The following is a 21231-nucleotide window of genomic DNA, read 5'->3' as shown; positions in this document are numbered from 1 at the left end:
TCGCCAGGGCACGGCCCCCATCCGCATGGAAAGGGGATAGTGGCCCGTCCTCTGCTCACTGACCATGTCTGACCCCCTCCCCTCCCCCCACACCACCCCATAACACTCACATGCAGTCACAGCCAGTGTCTACACACCAAGAGACTGGCGCCGGACCAACGTGTGTGAATATGCCATTTATACACAAGCAGGAAGCAATGAAACGGGAGTAATAGAGGGACACTGTTGAACTGTGAGAATCTGAATTGACAGTGGGTGAGGGTTGGCAGGATGGCTGGCTCTCGGTCTCGTCTCACTGCAATTCAAATTTGTGACGCGTTATTCTGGAGCCTTTTATATACAATTAAAAGTACATACTAGACGTGTGCTGTACATCATTCTTGTCCATTATTATGGAGGAAGAGTCATGCACCTATGTCATAGCTCAGTGGTTCAGATTTTTTATTTTTCAAAAATAGCAGATCTACAAGTTCATAGCGCGGCACTCGGTGCCGCGCTATGAGCTGATATATCTGCTATTTTTGAATAGCCAAAGAATAAAATATGGTTAAAGTGGTTAAAATAATTGTGACACATTTTGACACATTTTGCTGGGGACCCCCTGGTACCCCCCCCCCCCAAGGACCCCACTTTGAGAACCAATGTCATAGCTGAACACACTGCCAGGAGACTAACCCATTTCTCAACTGTATACAGTACGTACACACACACACACACACACACACACACACATATATATATTATTATGTACTATATATCTCTTGAAAAAAGAAAATCAACCTGCTACCTTGTATATCGGTTTACCAATCAGAGAATTCATGGTACAAAGCAGTCATTGAGTGGGGAGAGACTGGTGGCATTGTCTCCCAAAGGTTAGTTTCCCCCCAGACAGGGACCGCGCCTTCCCTAACAAATCCCTCCCCCACATTCTGCTGAGGTTAACCCTTTGAGCCCGGGAACCGCATCTGTGTCATTTTTAGATTTGAGCTAAAAAAGCATTATTTTACACTTTGGCTATTAAAAAATAGCAGATATACAAGCTCATAGCCTACGAGCTTGTAGATCTGCTATTTTTGAAAAATCTTGACAATCTGAGCAAATCTTTGAATATATATATATGTTTTTTAAAGCAAACATTTTTAACTCCAATCTTTGCTTCTGAGGGTCCCTGGAACAAAATATTTTGAGATGGAACTTCGTGCCCAAATACATATCATTTTGGGGGTCCTTGACATGAAAAAGTTTGAGAACCACTGATTATAGCAACATACGTTTTTAAAAAAAACTGTTTGGATTTAGAAGACATTTGTAGAATCCCCCCAGAAGCAAAGATATGAGTTACAAATGTTCGCTTTAAAAATATATATACATTCATGTACATTCAAAGATTTGCACACATATTCACGATTCAAAAACAACAAACCTACAAGCTCATTGCGCGGCACTCGGTGCCGCGCAATGAGCTTGTAGATCTGCTATTTTTGAATAGCCAAAGTATTAAACAATGGTTATAGTGGTTAAAATCTAAAATGACAGATGCTTTTCCCGGTCTAAATGGGTTAAGTGGAATGCAGCCACCGAAGAGTGTGGGCAAGTCGCTTTCAGTGTCAGACACTAGGAGGGCTTTAAAAAATTAATAAATAATAATAATAGTAATAGAAATTGCATTGCAAACACTAATTGGCACAACTTTGGGAGGGTATTCAGAAAGCCCTTAACCCCTATTATAAGTCAGGTGTACTTTACATTATTGCAGCCTAAATACTGATTCTACCGTCCTGCATTACATAATGCATACGATCTAAAACATCCTTGGAGCCTAACTATTACTAACTATGTTAATTACACAGCTTTGGTGAATCCTCGACTCCTTAACATAGAGGCAGCGGTCGTCTGTTATTCAGAAATACCAACATTGCCTCTATGTTCCCATGACAGTAGTGCAGCTCTAATCGTAGGTTAATTTTAGCAGATGCTTGTAGACTAATACATTTTTTTTTTAAATCTTGTATATTTTGTGTGAAAATTAGACTGAAGTAGACTGTTGTTGGGGTTTGTTCTGCAATAATGACAGGCTTGCTGACTGTACATCCCTTACATAAAAGGCCAGAATACTACTAAGACTAGCATGTGCGTTATCCTAATGCATTATTATAATATGTATCATTATTATTAAATTACATTAAAAAGGATTGAAATTGTTGTCTATGGAAGTGGGATTACAGCCTTTTAAGAGTGCAATCCAATATTTAACTTGATTTCATGTCATTATCCGTGCAATCCCACACACTAATGACACTAAAGCAGATCAGTTAGGTGTTTTATAGGATCATTACCTTTTCTCCACCCCAAACTGTTTTCCTATTACCTGAAATCATACTTTTCAATGCCAATGGAAATGTGATCGCTAGAGGGAGTATTAAGCTCCCGTAACAAGGCTTGGCATGGACACACCACTAATACATTCCCACAGGACCGGCGCAATAGTGGGAAATAAAAGCTTCTAAAATCACCCCCTGCCTCAGGGCAGGGGGTGACTCAGGGCAGATAAGTGATGGGGAAAGACATGCAACACAGTTCTCCAGCCGGAATCGAATCGTAATGTTGCATGATTAATGGATCCGATTGCACTATCCGGTCTAACCCATCTTTTGAGAAGAAATCTTTTTAGATGGCGTTTCTGGCCCAGCATTCGTCTGGAGTTTTGTGCCTCTCGGTGAGACTGTGTGGTACATACTGTGTGTGATAGTGTGTATATGTTGACAAGTACCTCTCGGGAAGCTCTTCCTCTGGACAGTCACAGAAATGTCTGATGAAGAACCTCTCAGCAGCCTCTCTCTCCCCATCGCTCACCACACTCCCATTCAACATGGTTACAGATGGCAGCCTGCAGAAGAAAAAATTGTCAACCTGTGTGTTATTATTTTATTTTTATTTTTGTATTTTTGGGTGAAGATCAGGTCCATAATGTACTATCACATACTGTAGCCCAAATGTTACCACAAAATTCAGATAGTTTGTGAAACTATTTGCACAATATTGTGATATTTTTAGGTTGTTAAAAATAGTGGTCTGGGATACTTTATGGACATTTGTGATGACTTGGCGTAAACTAGGGGTCCTTTGGGGGTACTCTGTGGTGATTAGGACACTGTCTAACCATGAGGATCACAAAAAAAAGTAAACAAACATGAGGTTAAATGGTCATCAGTAAAGTGCAAAGAAAACATTTTAGTGTTTCAAAGAAACTATGATACCAGCTAAACATCAAACCTACAGTATAGCTTCTGTGTAAACAACATCTAAATCTAAAAAAAACTAAAGGTATACAAGGAAAGATGAGTGCTATAGGGGCCTGGGGGTGAGGTGGAGTTTTCGGACTGCAGTGGAAAATGGAGAGTTAGTCTGCAGTCCCGACTGCATGGGGGAGTTTATTCCACACATATACAGTGTGTGTGGGAGTCTACAGCAGTGGTTCTTAAACTTTTTCATGTCAAGGACCCCCAAATTGACACTTATTAGCCCGCGGACCCCCATTTGAAAAGATATGCCAGGGACCCCCCCATAAGAGAAGATTTTTACGGCTCTAGCAGTGATCCATCACTTTTGCTGGGGACCCCCTAGAACTCCCTCAAGGATCCCTGGGGGTCCCCGGACCCCACTTTGAGAACCAATGCTCTACAGTATATGTGCAGTGAGTGCGTAGGTGTGAGGGTGCATAGACTGACTGTGCCACGACGAGGCTCCATCTCTCTTGCTTGCTGTAGGCCTGCAGCAGAGGAATCCCCTGGGCCTTCACCTCCTGCAGCTTCGGGAAAAGATTCAGCCGCTCGATATCGTCCCATTTTCCAAGCCCTGCAATAACAGATACAGAAACATGAGGGAGCAGTTTGTGACACGACACGAGCGGTCAGTTGACGCACATTTGCAAAGAAAGATTTGAATAAAATAAGGATTGTAATAATGTAATAATAGCAGATACACAAGCTCATAGCATGGCACCGAGTGCCGCGCTATGAGCTTGTAGATCTGCTATTCTTTGAAAAAGAAAATGTATTCAAATCTTTGAATAGATAGATAAAACTTTGCTTCTGAGGGTCCCTGGAACAAAATATTTTGAGTTGGGGGTCCGTGGCAAAATACATATAATTTTGGGGGTCCTTGACATGAAAAAAGTTTGAGAACCACTGATATTATAGCAACGTGTTTTTTCAAAAAACTGTTAAGATTTGAAGACAAAAAAAATATCATGATTTTTCAAAAATAGCAAATCTACAAGCTCGTAGCGCGGCACTCGGTACATGAGCTTGTATATCTGCTATTTTTTAATAGCCAAAGATATCTTAAAATGACACAGTATGCGTTCCCGGTCTTAATGGGTTAAGACAGATACTGAAGAATACATTAGGTGTTTCACTGAATGCATGAACCACCTGTGTCCATTTCTAAAAACGCCTTCTAAATCCTAACCCAAGTTTTCAAAAAGACCCGGCTTGAAAGGTATAACAACGTATGTAACAGGTGTAACAGGTCTAAATAAAGGAGCACCGAAGGAGGCAAGGACGTTTTTTTTTTCACACATTGTATATTTGGTATCTTTTTTAACATTTAAATTAATATTATCAATGGGAATGGGGATCAAGCTGAAACTTTTCCCAAATTCATGACAAAGATGATCTTGTTTAGACCAAAGTAAATGTATAGGCAAGTATTAATATAGCACATATTATACACAGAGGGAATTCAAGGCGCTTTTCATAAGGTATACAAAATGTAATAAAATAAAATAAAAGACACTTGAAAAGACAGAAATAAGAAAATAAGATAGGCTTCATAAAAGAGGTGTTATCTGAAATTCTTTAGTCAAAGGCAGTAGAGAACAAAACATGAATATAGTCTTAAGTAAACTACATAAAACAAATACAGAGATGATGAAGATTCATTCATTCATTTCATCCTAGGCCTAGAATGAGCTATTTTAGTCTGCATAGCGCTTGTTGCCCAGCCATGAAGGCTGCCATGTTTATCTCCATGTTTCAAACCCATTGTGAACAGAAGGTCTGCCCCAAGCTATATTCAGATTTGTTTTGCTTGACCACAAAAGCTAAGAATTATATTTAGATAGCATGTTGTTTAGACAGATGGTAGGTACTAGGTTTGATGTTTACCTACCACACTCTCTACTTATGTGACAATTTACCCTGCTGTTTGTTTGAGTTAGTGTCGAAGTGTCCTTGAGCAAGACCTGAACCCCTAACTGCTCCCGATGAGCAGGTTGGTGCCTTGCTTGGTTTCCTCCGCCATCGGTGTATGAATGTGTGTGTGAATGAGTGAATGTAATGCACAATCTATGTAAAGCGCTTTGGATAAAAGCGCTATATAAATGCACCATTTACCATTTTTTTGCTGAGATTGGGATTCATGCCATTTACTCTGGATCAGAGGGTCTGCAAAATGTCTAAATTATAATTGTAGAGTCCAAGAATAGGCTGTTTTAGAATGTTTGGAAGGGGGGGGGGTCACTTAGTGCTCCTTTAACTACACTATTCAAAAGTGTATCTGTCAGTTTCACAAAAGATTTCATTAATTGACTAAATCCTTCAAGGAAGTGCAGGAAGGAGTGTGACTGCAAGATCCTTCATTTGTGGATGGACCAAAATAGAGAGATAGGGCCTTGTGCTGTGAGTTGGAGACAACACAGATACTCAAACATCTCTGGTACGCGACTACGGTTACTCTGTCTCTGACCTGAGCTGTTGAGGTTGATGCTGCGCAGGTTGGGGAAGAGGTACTGGAGCGCGTCCCGGGCGTTTTCCTCCACAGACCGCAGACTGTTATTGGCCAGCACCAGCACCTCCAGGCCCGGGTACATGGCTCCAAGCTTCCTGACCTCCGCCCAGTCCTGCAGCTGGTTGTCTGTGATCTGCAGCAGGCGTAGGGACGGACAGGGCACTGGGGACTCCGTCACACTGTCATAATTGTTCAGACAAAGGAACAGCTCCTCCAGCCTATAGGGGGCAAGCAGCACAATGACAGTGCTTATTAACCAATAATCAGTCAATATGATGAGTGTCAGCCAACACGGAAATAGCAAGACATGCCATCTCTGGTTTACTTCCCGTATCTACGTGACGTAGGTGGACGCCTTTTTAGGAGAGCGGAAGCAGGTCGGAATCTATTCATTTCAATGGAAGAGTAGACTGAAAGAACGAGCCCAATCGATGGTCTTGAAGGGCGGATCCAAACCCAGGCGCCCGGATTCCTGCGCCGCTTCCTATTGCTTCACCAATCTATGTCCCCGCCTACCCTCCCCTCCCCTCCCCCCCCCCCCCCCCCCCCGGCCTGTGCACAGAACACGCTGACGTCACCAAATTTAGAGCGACGCCCCTCTGCACTCTGATTGGTTAGGAGATAACAAGGTTCACTCCCGCTCCGAGACCACAGCTCCTGGGATCTTCCCCCAGCCTTTTTTCTTTTGTAACAAAAAAAAAGGCATGGGTTTCCGAGGCTAATGGAAGAGTGAATGTGAACACAGCTTCCGAACAATTCCTTAGCACCATGGTCACTGAACTAAATATTGGACCCGATCGTCACAAGCCACACATTATTTACAAGATTTTCATACTAAAATGGCTTTTTTTAGAGACACAAATCAGGAGAGAATCAACTTTGTTATCGACCTTTCTCTATCCCAGCAACACACTCTTGCGAGATTTGGGATAGATATCTGAATAGTCCATACAGATTCTATATGTGAATATAGTATGTGAAATCATTATGGTCAAAATTAAATAAAATATGTGTTCCAATGCTCGATAATATCATTTTCCATTATTAACTGTCTTGGTTGATGGGGTATGATTTGGGAATCATGACAATTTTTTTTTTTTTTTTGTTTCCTCAAAAATTTTATCCCACGATTTTGTAACCCTATTTTTTACACCCAGTGCCAATTGTCTATGTAATCCTGGGCACTACCTTCCCTCTGCCAACCTAGGGAGGCCAGGGCCGAGCTCATGCCTCCTTCAATGCATGAGAGCCAACTGACCTTCTTGTCACCTGACAGGGGAGAGTTTCCCTGGTTGGACGTAGCGCGTGGAAGGAACACGTTATTCCAACCAGTTCCTTTCCCCTCCATCAGGCGCCCCGGCTGGCCAGGGGGAGGCAGTATAGTGACCAGGATTACTGCATGTTTTTGTGAGGGTACCTACCCTAGGGAACACGGGGAGAACATGCAAACTTTCGCCAACCCCTTGGCCCTTTCGCCAACCCCACCTAGGGTATGGGCACTGATGACGCGGAGAAGAGAACACGCCCCCCAGCGCCCACAGCGTCCCCTGCGGGAATCGAACCCAGGACCTTCTAGCTGTGAGGTGACAGTGCTACCGACTGCGCCACCGTGCCCCTCGTGACAATTTATTTTACCATATACATAACCTATACAATGCTCATCCACATGATGTTGTCAGCCAGGGAGAGGGGAGGTCGAGGGTGGTGGGATGGTCGGGGGAGAAGCAAACCATTGTAGGATTTGTGTACTATTTCGCCTCTAGTGGCTCCAATTGGGATGGGGTATCTTCCTAAAATTAACAATCTTTGGAGAATTATGTCGTTTCTAAGGATGCAACAGTTAATCGAACTAATCGATTTAATGGATTTAAAAGAAAGAGTTTATTCTAAATAATCTATTAAAAAGAAACTGCGATACAGATGCATGAGAAAGTATACAATAGTTAAGTGGTTAATCAGACTAATCAATTTAGTCAATTATAGACATGTTTATGTTTATTCGTTAAATACAAATAAATGTATATTATTATTACAATTATATGAATAATCGACAGAGTTACTGATAGAATAATCGCTACTTAAAGATGGGGTGCCATGATATTTTTCAACCCTAAAACCTGATCATAAGGTATTATTATTATGTAAGGATATTTTTCAACAAAAAAAAAGTGTACAGAAATTGTTAAAATTATGTTTTTATGTGGACACGCCTCCAGTTCATTAAGTATACCTGGTTCTCACCTTAGCACCTCCTCCACCACCTTAGCACCACCCACTTGTCCTAGTCCCTCCTCCTCCTCATGCCCACACCTGTTGTGTTATGATAATGAGGGGGAGGGTATGGCTTTGTGATGTCACTAAAGCGCTGTTTCTCTATTGGCACATTTGACCCTCAAGGTTTCAGCCTCCAGGAAGAAACTCCAAATAGTCAGAGAAGACATAAAACACCATAAAAACACCACCGGGGGGCTTTATGAAGTTCTATCAACCTCATAGACACATGAAAAACAGAAAAAGTGCAAAAACATGGCACCAGCTCTTTAACCCATTTTGGGCGGGAACCCCAATTTGTAACTATACCTTTCAGGACGGGAACCCCTTTTGGGGTTCCTGTTGCTATGTACAGTACATAGCAACATACATTTGTTGTAATTTTTGAATGAATATATTACGTTTTTCAGAAAAGATTTAGAGGGCGTTTTTAGAATCGGCCTCAGGTCTAAATGGGTTCAGATAATCAATAGCTAGCTGCAGCTCTAGTCATTTCCTCTTACTCTGGGCAGTGCTGTGTGAGAGTGTGAACAGTGTCCCAGCTGATAAGTGTCTTGATGAGCACCAGGCGTCGCACTCTGGAGAAGACGTCAGCCAGGCAGGGCTCCAGCTCACAGCCGCTCAGCGGGTTCATGCTGAGGTTCAGGAAGTTGAGGCGGGGGATGTTGGATACGATGGTACCGACCTGACAACCCAGAAAGATATTAGAGGGCTAGGAAAAAAAACAGTGGTGTAAAGTAACTAAGTACAGTTACTCAAGTACTGTACTTAAGTACAATCTTGAGGTCTTTTTTTTACTCTACTGAAGTATTTCCAATTTTCAGTACTTTTACTTTTACTTACTTTTACTCCACTACAATTATTTGAAAACTTCAGTTACTAGTTACTTTGCACATTTTTATATCATCAAACAGCCCTATTTTATACCTAGGCTATTTGAAAATAGCCAATCTACAAGCTCACGACACGTAGCATCGCGACGCGTTGTGAGCTTGTAAATCTGCTATTTTCAAACATTTTAGTACTTTTACTTTTGGTACTTTAAGTATATTTTCAAGGATAAGCTGTACAAAAACATCTATCATGAATCAACGGAAACATATGAGCTTCATGAAACTTGTTAACATGCGTACCATATGCAGCAACAAAATAACTCTTAGGGGCAGGGGGGTTTCGAAGACTGTACAACACTGGTGTCAGTGGTTTATATTTACAAACTAATATTCTAATTCTAAAGATTATTAATCTTTAACTAATAATATGATATCAGACCAAAGAGGAAGGACCGGTAGTAGCATTTGTTCATTTCATTCAGCTAGAACGGTCTAATAGTTTCAGGAGATCGTATCATTTTACAGTAATGTCTTTTCACAGCTTATGCCATACACATTTTCTGTTTAAGTTTTGCACAATATGTTCTCATTTCCTCCATATTCAGCATATCTAGTCTCATATCACAATATTGATATTATATGGATATTACCAATCAGGCTCCATTGAGCATACGGTATGGTTTCAGGATACCCACCTCTCCCCAGTCCTTAAGCTGATTATAGGACAGGTCCAGCTCTCTCACATGGGCACAGTAAGACGCAACCTCAGCGCGGTTCCCAGCTTTGCTGATTCCACAGTAATTCAACACCAGCACACTGGGCAGGTGGAGATGGTCTGCAACCAGGGACAAGTTAGTTACTTACTTACTATCACTCAAGATCAAGATCAAGGTAAAGGTAAATGTATATATTTGTTGTCTTCCATCAAGGATGATTTTGGAAACAATGAATGAATTGAATCAATCAATCAATCAATCAATGAATTCCATTTCAATCTGCAAACTGAACACAGCAGCTACAAATAATAATAGTAGAATAGAAAAACTAACAATTAAAACATGACATAAAACAACTGCACAACACTGAAAGCGGCCCATTTTGTTGAGGAGGTTGATTGTGCTACTAGGGCACCGAATTATTGGTGTGTGAAAAAAAGTGGGGAAAGGGAGTATTTTCTGTTCCCCAGGGGAGGGGAATTTGCTTTTACAGGTTCAACCAGCTGATGGTTATGGGCCGCCCTAATGCTCAGTGGTGGAAAGTAACTAAGTACATTTACTTAAGTACTGTACTTAAGTACAATTTTGAGGTATTTGTACTTTACTTGAGTATTTCCAATTTCCAATACTTTCACTTCTACTCCACTACATTTCAGAGGGAAATATTGTACTTTTACTCCACTACATTTATTTGAAAACTTTAGTTACTAGTTACTTTTGAGATATAACTTATGATATAATGAAAAATACCGTAATCACTTTAACCCTATTTTATACCTAGGCTATTTGAAAATAGCCGATCTACAAGCTCACAACGCGTCGCATCGCGACGCGTTGTGAGCTTGTAGATCTGCTATTTTCAAATATTTAGTACTTTTACTTTTGGTACTTTGAGTACATTTTGATGCCAATACTTTTGTACTTTTACTCAAGTACATTTTTAATTCTGGACTTTTACTTGTAACAGAGTATTTTTATTTTGCAGTATTGGTACTTTTACTTAAGTAAAGAATTTGAGTACTTTTTCCACCACTGCTAATGCTGCGCGTTCATAGTAACGGCGCCCAAGTTGTTGTTGTTCGGGGTATCATTTGCCTCAGTGCATTTTGCACATACATTGAATGTGTCCTCTGCATTTACCCATTCTTCTAACTACACAAAGCGACAGGCTTTGTGTAGTCATGGCTTCCATTTTTACAATGGAAGCCGTTGACATGAAGCTACAAAGTGACGCCAGACACTTGTCGCTGTGGGAAGTGTGTGACGCGCCACAAATCAAAGTTGTGCTGGTCTCAGCTTTCATGTGGAACTCGGGATCCACACGGGAACGGCGTGACTCCAGTGTGGATCTCGGATCTCATTTGTCGGTAATATATGTCATCTATGACATGTCTAGGACACTGCATGACTCCAAATACGGGCAACATTATCAGAGCTCCTTGACTTCCATTACAAAATGAAAGTTAAACATTTAATTTTTTTTTTATGTTCAGAACCCAAGATATCATGAATCAGAATCAGAATCAGGTTTATTGTCACATCACAGGTTTACAAGGTAAAAAAGTGGGTGAAATTCGTTTTTGTACATCGTTCCCATCGCAACGTTAATTCCATAGAAAGAAGAGGGGGGGGGGGGGGGGAGAAGAAGAGGGGTGGGGGGCAAGTGGGAAGAAGATCAAAAACAAGAGAACAACAGAAGGCCAGACAAGTTATCTACATATTTACAAAGTACCTGAGATAATAAAAAACTAAGGTGCCTGAGCATAGCAGCAATGTATGTATACTGTGCATGATATATACTTATACTGTGCATGATATACTTATGGACGTTAAGGTGCTTAGAGAAGAAAAAAAAAGAGCACAATAAAAAAGACAAAAAATTGATTTGAAGTATTGCTGCTCCATTCATTTCTTGTTTAACATCTTACTGAAAAAGGCTGTTCCTAAGCACTTTTTTTTTACAATGTATTTTTGGCCTTGGCACAGGGGTGATATAATATAATATTTTTTTGGCACTGAATGAGTTAAGGTGCATATACCACATACTGTATAGTATCTCTAATGCCTGATAGCAAGTTGCAGGTTCGATTCCCGAGCCCGACAAACTTTGCTGCGCGTCACTCCCCGTCTCTCTGTTTCCTGTCATTCTAAAACTGTACTACCCAATGAAGGCAGAAAGGCCCAAAACAGTAGCTCAGTGGTTTGTGAGATTATCTCCAGCCCTGTTCTTTAATCCATTAAGAGCGGGAACGCATCTGTGTCATTTTAAGATTTATTTGGCTGTTCAAAAATAGCAGATACACAAGCTCATAGCTTGTAGATCTGCTATTTTTTTTTAAATCGTGGAATTTTTTTGCAAATCTTTCAATATATATATATTTAAAGCAAACATGTGTAAAATATGTTGTTCCAGGGAACCCAAGAAGCAAATATTTGAGTTACAAAAAAATCGCTGAAAAATATATATATTCAAAGATTTTCACAAATGCTCACGATTTAAAAAGAAATAGCAGATCTACAAGCTTGTGCCGCACTAGGAGCTTGTATATCTGCTATTTTTTTGAATAGCCAAAGAAATCTTAAAATGACACAGATGCGTTCCCGGTCGTAATGGATTAATTGGCTTGAGCAACACTTCAACAGCAACTTGGCAGCTAGTAGTAGCAGGCCAGGTCTGGCCGTTTTGTAACTTTGTCACCTCTACTGTGAACGCAGCGTAAGACTAGGGATGGCCAACCGGTAACCGTTAACCGTTAACCGTTAAGAAATCGGCCACCGATTAATACTAACGACTAACGATTAATCGTAAAAAAAATAAAAATAATAATGGGCCAAAAATGTTTTTGAATAGTTTTTTGGCCAAGTCTACACCTGTAACCACACGTAACTTCCACTTTATTCTTCTTCTTCCTCGTCTTTGTATTGGTATTGTTTGTGTTGGAGCGCCTCAGTGCGGCTGCAGAGTTCATGTGCAACCTCTTCCAGAGAGAGATAGAGACACTAGAAACTCTGCTGGAGACACAAAACAAACTGTGTAGACTTGGCCCTTTGAAATAAAATGTATGTTGGCCCTTAAAAAAAAAAAAAAAAAGTTTCTTAACGGTTATTGATTAATTAATCGGTAAGGCCTAACGGTAACCGGTTAATAAAATGTCTCCATTTGGCCAACCCTAACGCAGGGTCAGCAGTACAGATGCTCGCCGAACAGTAAGCTGAGTTATTGACACTGCCATGCACATAAGTAGCTCAAAGGCTTAGCAGCAGCTAGCCTAGCTCACTGACAGAATTGAATGTACACAGACCATGGCCTCATGACCCTAAGCCTAAAATAACACATTTTCAAGCAGAAATCAGTTATTTCGGTTGCGGAAGTATAAATTAGAGCCTGAGCGATGACAGATTTTTGGGTCTGATGCCCATTTTGTAAGAGTCCGAGACCACCAAATACCCATTATTGATATTTGAGAAACTTGTAAGCAAACACATAAATAAAAATAAACACTAATAACTTTTTGTATATATCAATGTATGAAAATAAATGTCATACTTTAAACTTTAATTAAACAATGAACAAGCAGACAAGCAAAATATGAAGTACACATAAAGTGAAAATTGTATTTAACGACTTAACCCATTACGACCGTGAAAGCATAAGTGTCATTTTATACATTGGCTATATCTTTTTAATCGTGAAAAATGTTGCAAATCTTTGAATATACAAACATTTTTAAGCATTTTTAACTAAAATCTTTGCTTCTGGGGGTCCCTGGAACAACATATTTTGAGATGGGGGGTCAGCGGCCAAATACAAATACATTTCGGGGGTCCTTGACATGAAAAGGTTTGAGAACCACTGATATAGCAACATAGGTTTTTCAGAAAAAAAACATCGGCCTCAGGTCTTAATGGGTTAACCATTAAGACATCAGTGTGATGAAGGCCGGATAGCCAAAACGTCATCTTGTCAACTTGAGGCATATGGAACGATACAAAATGTGGACTTTTATTAGAGTGCGACCCTCCGTGGTTGTATTTATTTAACCAATTAAGCCATAAAAAAAGTTATACAAGCTCACAACGCGTCACTTTTGCGATGCATTGTGAAAACTACACATCGGCTGCATAATTGCCGATACCGACGTCGTCAAAAAAAGTCAAATAATGGCCGATATATCAGCTTAAGCGATATACATCAGTCTGGCTCTAGTATGAATGACGTTCAACAGAATGACCAGTGTCACCTGACCTCTCACCTTTGGTGGGTGATCCCGGAGGGCTGGGCAGCACCACTATGGCAGGGCCAGGGCCACGGCACAAGGGGAAGTTCTCAGAGATGTACTTCTGACTAATGACCTGCACGAAGGTGCGCTCCTCCTCCTCGTCAGAGGTCTGGTCCATGGTTGCCTCCTCTTCGTCAGAGGTCTGGTACATGGTCACTGCAGCCCTAACCTGCTTTATATGAGAGAGAGAGAGAGAGAGAGAGAGAGAGAGAGAGAGAGAGAGAGAGAGAGAGAGAGAGAGAGAGAGAGAGAGAGAGAGAGAGAGAGAGAGAGAGAGAGAGGAGGTTAGGGTTGGGGTCGGTCATGAGAAGAAGATGGTGATTAGAGCCAGACCGATTTGATATTTGTATCGGGAATTATGATGCCTCCCGATTTAGTAACACTTTACTTAACGGTCGGGTCTGTAATGCATTAAAATATCATTTATAATGCATTATAATGCGCTTATAAAGCATTATATAAATGTTTATAATCATGTATGACAACTTATGACAACGTTTAACGTATTATAAGCGCTGGTCATAATGCATTATAAGCTCAGTGGAACAGCACATTATATCTACATTAACTTTAGTTAGTTATAAAGTGTGTTTGTTATGTTGTTATAAATAATTACAAACATTTATAACGAGTGTTATGAAGCATTATAATGCAATATGATGCATTATAATGCATTATAAATGTGATTATAATACATTATAGACCCGACCTTTAAGTAAAGTGTTACCGGGTTATAATGTGCTGTTCCACTGAGTTTATAATGCATTGTGACCATCACTTATACATTATATTATTATAAGTTATAATACTTCATAAACCTTCTTATAAGTTGTAATGCATAATAAACATTTATAACAAGTGTTACAATGCCTTCTAAGTGCATTATAATGCATTATAAATGTGGTTATAACGCACTATAGACCCGACCTTAAACATTAAGTGTTAAAATGAGAGGTACTATCAGAATATAGAAAGTTGTAACAACAACAAATAGTTTTGGGGGTAAAACAAGGTTTTTTGTTAAAACGTTAGCTCTATATTCTGATAGTAATCATTGCTTGCTATAGAACAGAGATTCTCAAACTATTGGTCTGGACCCCAAGTGGGGTCGTGGGAAGGTGATGGTGGGGTCACATATTGCCAACTGAAAAAATAAAGATGTATTCTTCCCATTAAGCCACACAGTAGTACTATGTTATGCTTTATATTTGTATTTACAAATGTGTACAGAAAGGCTTTTCCGTTGCTTTTAAAGTACTTTGATAAGACAAAATCAGCAGCATTGTAAATGCATTTTCTGATAAATATTCCTAATTGACTATAAAATCAAGTGTGAGATCGCCAAAAAGAATCCCCCATAAAATGGGGTCCTGGTATTAACAAAGTTTGAGAACCACTGCTACAGTGATTGTTCAGAGCCATTCTAGCTCTTTAATAGACAGCAAATAAATGTTCAGGTGGGTTACCACCAATTTCACCCAATCAGGAATGAGAACCATCGGCTTACATTTTATAGTTCTTAGTATAGTTTTCGGGTTAGGGTTAGGGTAAAATTATCTGAGTCTTGAGTAAAATTTCACTCTCTGAGTTACAGACCCAAAAGTGTCCATTTGGTTCTTAACTATAAATCATTTTGCTGGGCCCCCCCTGAAGGACCCCTGGGGACAACTGTACACACCTCTGGTCTGCACTACGGTGTTGGGCTGAAGAAGGTCCTCCTGTGAAGCTGGCCAACCAACCAGTGGTGACTATGGTGGCAGTACCAGGAACGTTTGGCATGTGCCACTAACAGAGGGGAGACACAAAGCATTCCATTAGCCACACAAGTGACACTGTATTCCAGCCACAATATGACATAGTCTCGCTGGAACAACAGTGGCAGTGAGACGCCATTGTAATTGACTCCTATTTGAACACATCACTTAAGGGTGGTTCACAGAGACTGCACGGTGTAGTGTAGCTACTGTAGGTGGAGGCCTCCGTTGCAACTAATGGATGCAAAAACTACTTGATGACGGAGGATATCAATGCATTAGGAAGAGAATGAGGTTATCCTTCAAACCAGTGCTGCTCCACTGCACCCTCTAGAGGAGAAATGAAGGACACTAGTAGGAGTGTGTTTTGGGGTTTTTACAGCTGTAATCAGTGATACTGTATGCTATATGCATATGTTTTTTTCCCTCTGGAAAAGTAACTGTGATAGAGGTGTGTCTGTATGTGTGGGGAGTTGGCAGTAGGGCTCAAAGGTTAGGTTTCTGCCGCTGAGCATTGGAACATTATGAATACAGCATGAATAGTGGAAATAGTCGATCTACAAGCTCAAAACGGGTTATGATAAGACGCGTTTTTAAGCTTGTAGATCTGCTATTTCCACTATTTTTTTTAATGTTTGAACATACATGAACATTTCTCGACATGGAAATTGATGATGACGATTATGCAAAAAATCTTTGTGATTCTCTCAAATCATTACGATTAGATGATTTTGTAATAACTGTGACAGGCCTAGTTGGCAGCAGTTGAGTTGAACAGGTTGATTTTTTTTAATAGTTATTTATATTTGATTACAAAAACACGAGTAATTTGGTCTGTAATTTTAACCTCTTTAATACAATAGATACTTCAAATCAATATTCACACCAATCTTCACATTCACATAGACACTGACCTACTACGTACATACTACGTACATTGTAATTTGAAAACATACAGTGAAATCATAAAAACCAAAAACTCAGCTTTTTACAGTTAACAAGATAGTGTTTTTAATTTGAGCTGGATACAACGGCACCAAAAAGCTTGGTGTAATATCCATCCTATTTTAAGTTTTCAAAATATTCACACACGCACGCACGCACGCACGCACGCACGCACGCACGCACGCACGCACGCACGCACGCACGCACGCACGCACACACACACACACACACACACACACACACACACACACACACACACACACACACACACACACACACACACACACACACACACACACACACACACACACACACACACACACACACACACACACACACACACACACAGCAATTCAAATCACAATGTAAATCTTCAACAGTGAACCCATCAACCTGTAAACCAAACCAAAGGTACTATTTTACATACTGTGGGCTTGCAGTGAGTGCACTATTCCACCACTAAGACGTTTTGAAACTTTTGACTTCAGTAACAGTAACAATACTGATTTCAAATGTACTTTTAGGAGCAGGGGGGTCCCCACATGATTTTTCTGCATCAAAATTATACTAAATATACTATAAGAACTGGTCAAACATTGGCCAAATTGTCAAATAGTATAGGAAAGAGGCAAAACTTGTGTAAATAGCTGATCTACAAGCTCACAACGTCTCTCAATGCGAGGCGTCGTAAGCTAGATCAGCTATTTTCCCAATATTTATCAGTTCAAATTATGATTATTTTGGGGGGTCACGGCCTGAAGAGGTTGAGAACCACTGCTTTAAGTGACAGCAGGATGGTCCATTTCCATTCTGAGCAAAGGCAACCATTGCAAGTCTTACGTCTATAGCGTAATGGTTCTGTTCCAATTTCTTCTGTCTCATTTAATTCACGGCGGATAAGTATTATAAGATAATAAGTAAGTAACAAGTAGTAACAAGAAATTATGTTTTAATGGTTTTCAACCTTTTTCATGCCAAGGACCCTTAAATTGATATACATTTGGCCGCGGACCCCCATCTGAAAATGTGTTGTGCCAGGGACCCCCAGAAGCAAAGATTTTAGTTAAAATGTTAGTTTTATATAATATAATATATAAATTCAGAGATATGCACACATTTTCAAGATTTTTCAAAAAGATCTACAAGCTCATAGGGTGCCGCGCTATGAGCTTGTATATCTGCTATTTTTGAATAGCCAAAGCTAAGTGGTTAAAATGATTGTGACGCTATGTTAACTAATTTTGCTGGGGACCCCCCCTGGTACCCCCCCAGGGACCACCTTGAGAAGTACTGTTTTAATGAATTTGCAGTCTTATCTGTAATTCACAAATGCACTTATGTCAAGAGAACACTACACTTCATGAAACATTTAACTGTGTATTGTTTCAGAGCACCATCTGTCAGATACAGTACATCAAAACAGATGTATTCTAGGACCCAGGTGCTCGGGGCTCATCATACACGGCCCGCTGAACCCGGATCATCAGCCCTATCGGTTTCAGACAGGTGGTGTCTGTGTGTGTGTGCATCTTATATAGCTCAGCCCACCTCCACAGCGGTTCAGGTAACCCGGGGGCACCTGTGATGTTCTGTCAAAGATGGCTTCCCATTTCAGGGATGCTCTGATTCTTACCTCTGATACGCCGGAGACCAAAAGGACAGTCTTTTTTCAGCACATCAGATCAGGTGCCCCCCGTGGTGAGACAAACTGCCTGGTGGTGGTGGTGGTGGGGGCCTTATGTGCCAGGGTCTGCAGCAGGGGGTCTATAGCCTTCACCTGTTGGGGGAAATAATAAACAGCTGAGCTGAATGCATTTTACAGACTGTGGGGGGGTGGGTGTGCTCTACTGTACTGTCAACAGGACTTGTGCTTTCAAAAACTAGCAATAATAGAACCGCAGAAACACATCACAATTTCTCATATTTTGATATTTTCAACAGGCACGACGGCTGATCACATTATCAGTGGTGTAAAGTAACTAAGTACATTTACTCAAGTACTGTACTTAAGTACAATTTTGAGGTACTTTTTACTTTACTGTAGTATTTAACTTCAGCTCTATATACATTTCGGCCATTTGAAATAGCATATTTTCAAAAGATTTTTCATACATTTTATATATTTGAAATCTTGTGAAATGGGACATTCTGCATATTGAGTACTTTCTACTTTGAATACCAGAATTTTACTTTTAACAGAGTATTTCTGCATTGCCATATTAAGTAAAAACATGTAGTATTTTTTCCACCACTGTACTACTGTTTATGTTGTTGTTGTGTGTAGGCCCACGCATTATGCACAACCACATGGACGTACGCAACTACGTAGGATTGCTGTTAAAAACACGACTGTAACACAAAGTGGCCGCAATAGAACATTATGTGACTTCACTTATTGTCATTAAGTCGATATGATCGTGAACATAATGTGAGGTTAACAATTCTCATTTAAAGTAACAGTAACAAGTACAGTAGAGTCGACCCTTACCTTAATTATTTCAAACTCGACATCAGACCATAAGGAAGACATTGACAATATGGTCATGTTTGCTCTCATATCGTATCATGTAATGTACACTCTGTAACGTGAGTAAATGTCGTGATCTACTTGTTTAAAAGGACCGTATCAGTCCTATGCAGACATGGTGCACCACCACTCACCCCCAGGATCACCGTCGTCGGTCGTCTCTCTATCTCTCTCTCTCTCTTCTTGCACTTTGTTGTTGTTCTTCGGTTAGTTGACAAGTGAAGCCCCGCCCCCTCGGGCCCCCCTGTCTCAGGAAATTACGTAATACCTACGTAGTTTAAAACGCTCGTTCGCAGCCCTCTTTTTACTGTCTATGGTTCGCAGCAGTGGTTTAAAGTACATTTACTCAAGTACTGTACTTATAAGTACCATTTTGAGGTACTTTTATGACTTTACTGGAGCATTTCCAATTTTCAAATACTTTGACTTCTTCTCCACTACAATAATTTGAAAACTTTAGTTACTAGTTACTAACTTTACTTAGTAGATTTTTATTATTATTACAAAACAATACTGTAGTAACCACTTCTGCCCTATATATATGTTGTTGGCCATTTGAAAAGAGCAGATCTACAAGCTCACAATGTGTCGCATTGTGAGCTTGTAGATCTGCTATTTAAAAAATATTTCTATACATTTTATAGTACAATTGAAAACTTGTGAAATGGGACATTCTGCATAATGAGTACTTTCTACTTTAGGTACTTTAAGTACATTTTGATGCCAATACTTTTGTACTTTTACTCAAGTAAATTTTTAATTCCAGATTTTTACTTACAGAGTATTTCTACATTGCAATATTGACACTTTTACTTAAGTAAAAAATGTGAGTACTTTTTCCACCACTGCACATTTGTGCACATGCATCTATTTTTCAGCTGACAGCTGTCTTTTGGGATCATTAATTACTATCTCAGTTTTCCAGAAATTCTAGTCACTTTTTTCCCCAGTCTTTTTTTAATTTTTTATAATGTTTACTTTATCCACAAAAACATGTCCCATCATGTTCCTCATGTATGATGATGGCTGTACTGTTGTTACTGTACCTCCAAATCACGCCCACTGCCCAGGTCCTAAACTCTGATTGGTTATAGGAAAGTTCAATTTGATTGGCCTCTCCACAGAATAAACAGTGCCACAATGCCTCTCATGCTGGCTCTCTGCATACATTGACTGTAGTAGTAGGTTTATATACCATAGAGTTAAAAGGTTTATACTATGTAATACACACATAATATGTAGCCACGGGGGTTGTACCTACCTTCACCCACGTAGCCTACAGAATGAGAAATGCTGGGGTTTTTGTAGTTTATGAAACTGAAACCCTTATGCAACAATGTGTACAACTGACTGTATGGATTTGTTTTCACTTGAATCACTTCACAATTATTTATTCACATTTGCTGTCATAGATACCACGTGTAAATAATATGCTGTATTACATAGGACTATTTATTACATTGACTCCATACAGTTACAGCAGGACACAAAATAGGCCTAACATATGAAATGGAATAAAAACACGGAAAATAGTTCACACTAACCAAGTGAAAGTTGTCAAGCCATGACCTCTGGTGGCTGCATTGCTCTATAACAGGGATTTCTAAAGTCTGAGACAGCTGGGCCTCCTTTGAAGGGTCAGAGAATGAAAGAGAGAGGAGGCCTCCTTAGGGTCAGCGAGAGAGAGAGAGAGAGAGAGAGAGAGAGAGAGAGAGAGAGAGAGAGAGAGAGAGAGAGAGAGAGAGAGAGAGAGAGAGGAGAGGGGGAGGGAGGGAGAGAGGGAGAGGGGGAGAGAGGCAGAGAGCGCATGATTTTAAAGCTAGTTTTAAGTCCTACCTATCTTTAATTTAATGAAATATTACTCAACTAGTGAAAGTAGCTGATGTACAAGCTCACAACGCATCACATCATGACGCATTGTGAGCTTGTAGATCGGTTATTTTCACTATATTTGGAAAAGCTACAATATTTGTCTTTGAAATGTAGTGGAGTGAAAGTCAAGTATCCAAAAATACAAATCAAGTACAGTACTGATACGCAAAATGAGATCTCTTGTCTTGACCACAGCAGTGTCCCCACGCCAAAAAGCCCTACACCCTACTACCTAGTACAGCT

General features: G+C 40.1%; 1 protein-coding gene across 1 annotated transcript in view; it reads right to left on the bottom strand.

Annotated features, from left to right (window-relative positions):
* tecta (tectorin alpha) overlaps positions 1 to 19371 on the bottom strand; it is a gene marked incomplete at its 3' end in the record, with an annotated part of 71832 nt that extends 52461 nt beyond the window's left edge. The window contains exons 1-9 of the mRNA XM_080436132.1: positions 19251 to 19371; positions 18223 to 18366; positions 15569 to 15675; positions 13864 to 14054; positions 9590 to 9729; positions 8565 to 8746; positions 5749 to 6008; positions 3729 to 3855; positions 2771 to 2887 (exon numbers count right to left, since the gene is read on the bottom strand). Coding sequence (XP_080292258.1) covers positions 2771 to 2887; positions 3729 to 3855; positions 5749 to 6008; positions 8565 to 8746; positions 9590 to 9729; positions 13864 to 14054; positions 15569 to 15669 — 1118 coding nt within the window. The 5' untranslated portion in view covers positions 15670 to 15675; positions 18223 to 18366; positions 19251 to 19371. The remainder of the gene's footprint in view (positions 1 to 2770; positions 2888 to 3728; positions 3856 to 5748; positions 6009 to 8564; positions 8747 to 9589; positions 9730 to 13863; positions 14055 to 15568; positions 15676 to 18222; positions 18367 to 19250) is intronic.
* Positions 19372 to 21231: the final 1860 nt, after the last annotated feature.

Source organism: Gymnoscopelus braueri, assembly GCF_963280865.1.
Source record: "Gymnoscopelus braueri genome assembly, chromosome: 8".
In the NCBI taxonomy this organism is placed as follows: domain Eukaryota; kingdom Metazoa; phylum Chordata; class Actinopteri; order Myctophiformes; family Myctophidae; genus Gymnoscopelus; species Gymnoscopelus braueri.
This window is presented reverse-complemented; position numbering and strand designations above follow the sequence as displayed.